Genomic DNA, 9,344 nt, shown 5'->3' on the forward strand with positions numbered 1-9,344 from the left:
TGGTATCTGAACCATTTTTAAGATTATTAAAGCGGGGGAAGAGGAAGGTTAGAATTAATACAGTATGTACTTTGTAAACAGAATTTTCTTTCCCCTCTGAGACACAGTCTCTCTCTGTCACCCAGGCTGGAGTGTAGTGGCACAATCATGGCTCACTGCAGCCTCCACCTCCTGGGCTCAAGCGATTCTCCTGCCTCAGTCTCTTGAGTAGCTGGGACTACAGAAGCCCACCACCACGCCCAGCTAATGTTTGTGTTTTTAGTAGAAGCGGGGTTTCACCCTGTTGTCCAGTCTGGTCTCAACTCCTGACGTCAAATGATCCACCCACCTCAGCCTCCCAAAGTGCTGGGATTACAGGCGTGAGCCACCGCGCCCGGCCGCTTATCTTTACTGTGTACTATGGAAGGTGAGGATTGAGCTTGCTTTTCTACCTCCTCCCAAAACACCCTTTCCCATTCCGCCACCCTCCCAACATACACATACCAGATTTTTATTTAGATGATTGTGGGTTTTTTTGCATTATTATGACCATGTGAACTGCCTGCTGCCAACTCATGCCATCTCCTACAATTGCTGTTTGTTTCCAGTGCCACCTTTGGTTTTCTTGTATTTAATAATTATTTTATTACTTTCTTCATCTAGATTTCTGTGTTCTTTTGCTAATTCAACTCTCAAACTCTGCCATTGCAAATACATTGTCTCTCAGACTTTCGGATGTGTTGGATTTGCTATTAAGTTCATCTTTTTGAAGACGTTTCTGCAGGGGCACTTTCTTAGCTACCCACCTTGGACAGTTCACTCTCTGCAACCTAGTTCACAGCTGTTATCCTGGGATCAACAGCTCTGTTTTGACTGAAATGTTCCTGGGATCCATGTTTCCTTTTTAGTTACTCCTTCGTTCATAAGAAACGCATCCTCTAGGAGATTCCTAAGAAACTGACATGTAAAAAGTACGATCTTTTGAGACCTTAAACATCTAAACATGTTTTCATTCTCCCTACACAGTTGATTTGGATATAGAATTCTTGGTTGGAAACTATGCCCCCTTTGAGGTTGGAGCAGCTGTCTTTCAGCTTTCCTTGCAGTAATTGAGGACTTAACAGGCATTCAGATTCTTAATCCTCTGTGTAGGACTGTGCTTTTCTATTAGATTTCCTCTTTGTCTCCATTGGTTTGAAATTTTATTGTGATGTGCCTCAGTGTGTCTGGGTTTATCCATTGTAGACACCTTTAATATGGAAACTCATGTCCTTCACTTCTTAACATTTCCAGCATTATTTCATTGAATATATCCTCTCATCTATTTTTTTTTCTCCTTTCTGTCTAGAACTCCTAAAAAGAAAAGTTTTAAATTGGGTCTTATGGACTAGTTCTTTAATTAAAAAAAAAAATCTTTTCTGCCAGTCACGTTGGCTCTCGCCTGTAATCCCAGCACTTTGGGAGGCCATGGTAAGTGGATCACCTGAGATCAGGAATTCAAGACCAGCCTGACCAACAGGACAAAACCCTGTCTCTACTAAAAATACAAAAAATTAGCTGGGCGTGGTGGCGCTCACCTATAGTCCCAGCTACTCAGGAGACTGAGGCAGGAGAATCACTTGTACCTGGGATGCAGAGGTTGCAGCGAGCTGAGATTGCGCCATTTCAGTCCAGCCTGGGTGACAGAGGAGAGTCTGTCTCAAAAAATTAAAATTAAATTTAAAAATCTTTTCTATGTTCTATTTTCTGTCTTTTTTATGCTACCCTTTAGGAAATGTTCTTAATTTTGTTTCTTAACTTTCTTGTGAATCCGTCATTTATGCTCCCAAATTTTAAAAATAGAATTTTTTGTTGGTTTTGGAGACAGAGTTGTACTCTGTCACCCAGGTTGGAGTGCAGTGGCATGATCTTGACTCACTGCAAGCACTGCCTCCTGGGTTGAGGCTATTCTCCTGCCTCAGACTCCTGAGTAGCTGGGATCACAGGCGCATGCCACCATGCCCAGCTAATTTTTGTATTTCTAGTAGAGACGGGGTTTCACCGTGTTGGTCAGGCTGGTCTCGAGCACTGACCTTGTCATCCACCCACCTCAGCCTCCCAAAGTGCTGGGATTACAGGCGTGAGCCACCGTGACTGGCCAAATTGAAGATCTTTCAAAAATTATTTGTTTCTTTTATAGCATAGCTTTAAAATAAATGCACTATTTTCTTTCATTTCTTTGAGGATATCAATAATAGTTCTTTCAGTTTAGTTGGTTATCATTTGTGTCATTTTCTCCTTCAAAGGCTCAGTTTATTTTTACGTTTTTCCTTTTGTTTACTTTTATTCCTCTATCATGTTAGAAGTTTTTCTCAGGTGGCTGATGGCCATTGGTTATATGCTTGCATTTGAGAGTGGGAGACTAAAGACCAGCCTGGACAACATGGCAAAATCTCGTCTCTACAAAAAAAATACAAAAGTTAGCCAGCCGTGATGGTGTGCGCCTGTAATCCCAGCTACTCGGGAGGCTGGCAGGAGAATCACTTGAACCTGGGAGGCGGAGGTTGCAGTGAGCCGAGAGAGTGACTCCACTCCAGCCTGGGTGACCGAGCGAGACTCTGTCTTAAAAGTAAATAAATAAAAATAATAATAATAAATAAAGAGCACCCTAAAGGTGTGGTCTGGACTCTCTTGGAGTGATCTACTGGATCATTTCCTTAGAGAATCCCAAACTCAGTGTCTTGTAATCTGTCCTCTCGGGCTGGTCAGAAGGGTCTGCTCAACTTCTGCAGCTTGCAGTGGTCCCTGGTGGTCCACAAACAGGAAGGGGAATAGTTTTAGTACGGCAGCTCTGTCCTCAGCTGTACCTGCTGCCCCAGAGACCACAGATCCTTTTCTGAATTGTTTTCTGAGAAGAAACCTCCAATCGTCTGTTGGCATGGAATAGGCAGGTGCTCCGCTGTCAGTATGTGCAGGGCGCCAGGAACTGGAGATTCTCATAATGTCTTACACAGAATATAAACCTGCCTTTGGGTTTTTTGTGGGGAGTGAGTTTGGTACCTCCTCAGTCTGGGCTTCCTGTGGGGGGACTGGTGTAGCCGGTTTCTGAGCCTTTGAGCAATTCTATACCATAAATTGGGTTGACTCTTGGATTTCTCTATTTGCTGGCTTAGGATTCAGCTCTGTTGGGTCTGCTAAACCAGTTTGCTCACCCTTCATGTTTTCAGCTTCTCAAAGTCCGATACTGTTTTCTCCTCTCCTAATAGCTTTATTTTTATGTTATGTATCGTTTTAAAATGTTCTTACTGTCATTTTAGTGGGGTTTCAAGAGGAAGTAACAGTACATGCATGCATTTAATCTACCATCTTTAATAGTATCTTTTTGAACCAAGAACCTATGCAATTATTATTGTTTAGTGAAATTCTCCCTGTGTGGAAGATGAGAACATAATGAGGACAAGGCGCTTTGTGCAGCAATGTGATTCTTGCAGAGAGCAGGAGCCTGTGTGGCCTCATCTGGCCAGCAAGGCCACAGACCCTTAGCAGCCTGGCTTTATTAAGTCAGAACTGTACCTTCTTGCGCTTGTGTGCTTTTAAGATCATCTATGACCTTTTGAGTTTATTTGTAATTCTGCATCGCTTCCTTTCTTCCCTTACTGCTGGATTTGAGGAATGCTTTTAGCAGAGTGACCTGGTGTCTCAGGATACTTAACCTCAGATTTTGTGATTTGGGGTTTCGTGCCTCTGTTTATGCAGCTGTCTCTCAGCACTTCTTGTGTGTCAATCATACCAAATTTTGCTCTTTCAGCTTCTGCCTTTTACATGGAACACTTTGACTTTTGCTGGGCTGCGATTGTTCAGTATTAGTCTCCAATTGTCCTGAGAGGAGGCACATGTGGTTCCATTCTGTCTTTTGGTTCTAGTGGCTCTGTTCATTTCAGAATAACTTACCGTTAAGGACTGAATGTTTGTGTCCTCCTCCCCTCCCAGACTCACAGGTTGCCATCCTCACAACCAGTGTGGCTGTGTTTGGAGATGGGGCTTCGAAGGAAGCAACTGGGATTAAATGAGGTTATAAGGGTTAGCCCTGATCTGATAGGACCCGTGTCTTTATAAGAAGAGACATCAGCGCTGGGTGTGGTGGCTCACGCCTGTGATCCAAGCACTTTGGGAGGTCAGGGTTGGATGATCACTTGAGGCCAGGAGTTCAAGAGCACCCTGGGCAACATAACAAGACCCTTTCTCTACAGAAAATTTTTAAAAATTCACTGGGCATGGTGTCATGTACCTGTAGTCTCAGCTATTCAGGAGGCTGAGGTGGGAGGATTGCTTGAGCCCACAAGGTTGAGGCTGCAGTGAGCTCTGGTCGTACGGCTCCACTCCAGCCTGGGTGACAGAGTGAGAACCTGTCTCTTAAAAAAAATAGGAAGAAGAAGAAGAGACATGAGAGGGCTCTGGTCATTTGCTCACTCACTTTCCATGGCCACGCACCAGGAAAAGGCCACGTGGGGCAGAGCAAGAAGGCTGCCGCCTGCCAGACAGGAAGAGAGCCCTCACCAGAAACTGAGTTAGCCAGATCTGCCAGCCTCCAGAACTGTGAGAGAATTTTCTGTTGTTTCAGCCGCCCACACTGTGGCATTTTGCTATGGCAGCCTGAGCTGATGCTCCCACATCATGCTGCATTTACTTGGTCTGGTCTTCCAGCTAGTTTTCTTAGACATTGGGAATCAGAGGGGTCAGTTGTCAGATTTTAGCTTACAACTGTCCTACCTGTGCAACTTAAATTTTTTCCGTTTTAAGCCAGAGTAGAGTTTTAGAGTCAAAAGAAACCAGGTTCTTTAGTGCAGAAGTTTTCAAACTGCATTAGAAGTTAGGAAATCGGTTTTGCGAGTTGCAGCCACCAGTTCTTCTATGAAATTCTTTGCCTGCAGTTTTGTGAAAGCTGTATTTCCAGCCCGTGTGGGTATATTTGTGTGTGTGTGTTTGCGTGTACTAGATTGAGATATCACATATATTTTTGACTGTAGGTATGATAAAAAAATATTAAGTCTATTATATTGCTCAAATGCATCCTTTACTCTCTCTTAGAATATCCACGGCAAATGATTATTGTTAAGAGTTTGAAGGTGAAGGAGCATCAGGATTATGAACCAGAGGGGTCAGACTTCAGAGACAGAAATAGGGAAGAAGACAGTGTGGTCATCTCTTTCTTTCAGCAAGTGAAACTAGGAGTCCCCAAAAGACTCCTCTACAGGGCAGGCATGTGTGAGTCATCACATCTGTCCCTGCGCTCCCCAGTGCCTCGTACATAACCTCACTCACTGTACACACCACGCTGTGTTGTAATTATTTTCTAAATGTGTGTGGCTGGGCCGAGTCCATAGTTGGCCCAGTTGGCCCCTATTGATGGATGAAGGGATAAATGGCATCATTTTTGGCCTCATTTGGCTGCCATACATGTTGAATTGCATATAAATGCCGTGTCTACTCTTGCACTGGTTAGGAATTCACCCCAGGCTCAGTCAAGTGTGAGTGTCGTGCCTCTGTCATGCATACACAGTGAAGCTGTCCCTTCTATTCTATGGGGCCCGGAGCAGCAAAATTGTATCATGTCTCAAGATGTCAGTAGAACGGGCGGAATTTTGATTCTTTGTTCAGAGGTGAGGAAGAAGGGCTGGGCCGTCACATGTCCCGGATGGCGGCGTACGTTGTTAAGTTCCGTGTATTCACAGAGCCAGCAGGCTTGGTGGGGTGGAGTGCAGGAGGGAACTGCAGGGGCCGGTGTAGTGTCTGCGGAGGTTCAGGACAGTGAGGTCCAGCAGCAGCAGAACTGACAGAAACTGTCAACAGGAAAATGTCTCACGGGAACCGGACTCACGGGATTTAGGAAGACTTCCCAGAGCAAAGGATGAAGGACACGTGAGTTAGAGGGAGCGGCATGGGCATCCCCTGAGAGGGCTGCAGCTCACGAAGAGATCAGATTTGATACTCAGACTTCGCGTTCAGGATCATGGGAATCAGTTCTGCTGTAGGCACAGTCTCAGGCCGTCCTTGGGAAGCTAAGGGAAGCCACAGCTGGAATCAGGTCAGTCGTCTAGAAGATGGTGGCCGCGCCCCAGAGGAAGGGCCTGCGTGACCACGTCACGCCACTGAAGAACTGCTTAGGGAGACTCGACGGGGGTGTGAGGGGCCAGGGAAAAGGAGGTCACCTTTGACTCTGCAGTTTTGAGGCTCCAAGCCTGGGAATGACAATGATTGGTTCCACAACAGTAGACAGCACTTCAGGGACAGTCTGGCCTGGGAGAGAAAATGATGGTAAGATATAAAATTTTTTTTCTCTTTTTTTCTTTTTTATTTATTTATTTTTTTTTCAAGACGGGGTTTCACCATGTTGGTCAGGCTGATCTTGAACTCCCGACCTCAAGTGATCGGACTGCCTTGGCCTCCAAAGTGCTTGGATTGCTCAGCCAAGATATAAATTTTATATCTTGGGTTGTAGAGTTCACGGAGCCCCCAAGGCATCATTTCCAAGAATGGTCTCATTACAAGAAAACTTCCCCTAATTCACAAACAGAGTAATTAAGCTTTTCCACATATTCAGCGTTTTCCCCCTAGAAAGCTCTTAGCTATTAGGTGTAAAAAATCAGATGTCATTTAAATTCAGCATATTTTAATATTTTAAATCCAGGAACCTATGTATTTTCCTTTTGTGTGTGTGTGTGTGTGTGTGTGTGTGTGTGTGTGTGTTTGTGTGTGTGTGTGGCTAGAACAGGAAATTGTTCCTTAGTTCCTTTAGTTAGTTGGAGGGTTTTTTTTGTTTGTTTGTTTTGTTGTTGTTTGTTTGTTTGTTTTTAGATGAAATTTCACTCTTGTCGCCCAGGCTGGAGGGCAGTGGAGCAGTCTTGGCTCACCGCATCCTCCACCTCCCAGGTTCAAGTGATTCTCCTGCCTCAGCCTCTTGAGTAGCCGGAATTACAGACGCCTGCACCATGCCCAGCTAATTTTTGTATTTTTAGTAGAGACAGGGTTTCTCCACGTTGGCCAGGCTGCTCTGGAACCTCCTGACCTCAGGTGATCCACCTGCCTCAGCCTCCCAAAGTGCTGGGATTACAGGCGTGAGCCACTGCACCCGGCCATTAGGGATTCATTCTTCTTTTCTTTCTTTTCTTTCCTTTCTTTTCTTTCTTCTTTCTTTCTTGAAAGGGATTTTTAAAAGACAGTGGCATGACAAGTACTTGTCTCTTTATGAGTCAGGTATCAGTGTATTAGTTAATACATTTACACAAATGAATGCCAAACAAATGCTTTGAATGAAAAGCCTTCACAGTTCAATTAGTACTTCCTTCCGAGCCTCTTCAACTTTCTTTCTGTTTTCTTCATTCCAGGTCATTATTCCACAGTGACTTTTGAGAAGCAATTTTCTTAAGAGAGTACAAATTGAATTATCCCCTCTTACTGAATTGAAATTCTTCAGGCTTTCCACTAATGAGATATTGTATCCATGTTAGGCTAAAAAAGCTAGTTCCAGTCATTTAGTTAGCATTTTTGAATTAGAAGTTATTGATTAAACCTTCACTAATAAGCCAAGTTGAGTTGTAAAAAGGATTCCACAAGGTGCTGTTAACACAGCCATGAAAATCTGTAACCGATCAAAAGCGGCAAAGGCAGGAATTAGAATTAGTTTGAATTAGCTACGTGGTGACATGGAAACATTTGACCTTGTGTCAGTGGGACTGCTTGAGACAAACTTGACTTGTCTTCTGGGCCCAGCGTGACATCAGGCCCAAGGGAAAGGAAGCCCTCCTGTGATTGGAGCACATCTTGCTTTTGATAGGAAGTCACATGAGCTTTGTTTTGTTTTGTTTTTTTGACGTGATGGGGAGAAAAGATCAGATGTGGTCATGATTTTTAAAAAAAATTATATATTTTTTTCTAGGGATGTTTTTGCTTCTGACTTGACACACTTTTTTTTTCTTTGCAGTTTAAGGTTGGTAGTGAATGGTGGACCTGGATCGATTATAACCGCTTCCAGGAGCTCGTCCAGGAATACGAAGATAGTGGTGGATCAAAGACATTCAGCGCAAAGGATTATATGGCCAGAACTCCTCACTGGGCATTATTTGGTGCCAGTGAAAGAGGCTTTGATCCCAAGGACACAAGACATCAGAGAAAGAACAAATCAAAGGCTATTTCTGGATGTTGAGATTATCTGATTTCAGGGTACTGAAGGAGAAAAACTTGAATGGCCCCAAAAGGTCCTTGAACACCACTGTGATTCTTCTGAGGACGAGTTACGTAAATTATACCTTCGTGCAAAGGATACGACAAGACAGTAAACACGGGGACACAGACCTGGGCCACAGCCCTTATGTTTTTTTTCAGATCTCAACCCCTTTCCCAATTTTACTTCTAAAAGGAAAATGATTTGGGGGGGAACAACACCGTCGCTATTAGAATTTAACTGATAGTTTTATATTATAACATTTAAGACCTGCCAGAATGCTCGTCCCGAGAGCAGCAGACAAGGAAGAAACGCCTGGTTCTCTTTCTCTTCCCTGGCCCTTGGCCTTTCATGGAGTAGCTACTTCGCATTGACCTGCACTGCCCTGAGCTAAACTTAACATCTGCTCCTTCTAAGATAAAAGCTTGATCCCTTTCTTTCATCTTAAGACAGCACCTCCTGAAAGAATCTAGGTTGTCACAACTCTCAATTATTTTTAAATACTGCATAGATTGAGTTTTGGCTTGTTACCGACACTTCACGAAATTGCATCGGATCTAAAACTGTGCTAGATCTCATCCCTTTCCCTTGTAAATTACCACGGACCACAGGGCGCAGTACAGCTGTCTGTTCTCAGAGGAGCTGCCGTGTCAGGGTCTGGAGCCTGCAGTCTCACAAGCGCACTTTGCACTGAAGGGGATCATTTGCTTTTTGTGTGGGAAGTCCCTGTCCAGGCCTCATATCATGATGCAACAGCAGGCAGGTCTCCATCCTCGTTCACTCTGGTGGCCCTCGCTGCTTTCCATAGTCTGTTCTTTAAGCTTCAAGTGTTTTCAAGTTGGAGAGATCAGAAACACTCAAAATTGTTTTCAGGTTATCAAGTTCTTTTACCAGTCTTTTATGCAAAAGCTGAATTAATAAAATAATCTTTTGTAAAGACTTGCAGTATGAACTTTCATTTTTAAAAATTTTTATTCTAATTTTGTGGGCACGTAATAGGGTGTATATGTTTATGTGGTACATGAGATGTTTTGATACAAGCATCTAATACGTAAGAACAACATCATGGAGAATGGGGTATCCATCCCTCAAGCCTTTATCCTGTGTGCTAAAACCAATCCAATTATGCTCTTTTAGTTAATTTTTATTTATTTATTTTGAGACA

General features: G+C 43.6%; 1 protein-coding gene across 1 annotated transcript in view; it reads left to right on the forward strand.

The window, feature by feature from the left end:
- LOC108290025 (S-adenosyl-L-methionine-dependent tRNA 4-demethylwyosine synthase TYW1) overlaps positions 1–9,121 on the forward strand; it is a 259,296-nt gene extending 250,175 nt beyond the window's left edge. The window contains exon 16 of the mRNA XM_017509701.2: positions 7,940–9,121. Within this exon, the coding sequence (XP_017365190.1) occupies positions 7,940–8,161 (222 nt within the window). The 3' untranslated portion in view covers positions 8,162–9,121. The remainder of the gene's footprint in view (positions 1–7,939) is intronic.
- The last annotated feature ends 223 nt before the right edge of the window (positions 9,122–9,344 follow it).

This window comes from Cebus imitator, unplaced genomic scaffold (genome assembly GCF_001604975.1).
Source record: "Cebus imitator isolate Cc_AM_T3 unplaced genomic scaffold, Cebus_imitator-1.0 Scaffold419, whole genome shotgun sequence".
NCBI lineage: Eukaryota > Metazoa > Chordata > Mammalia > Primates > Cebidae > Cebus > Cebus imitator.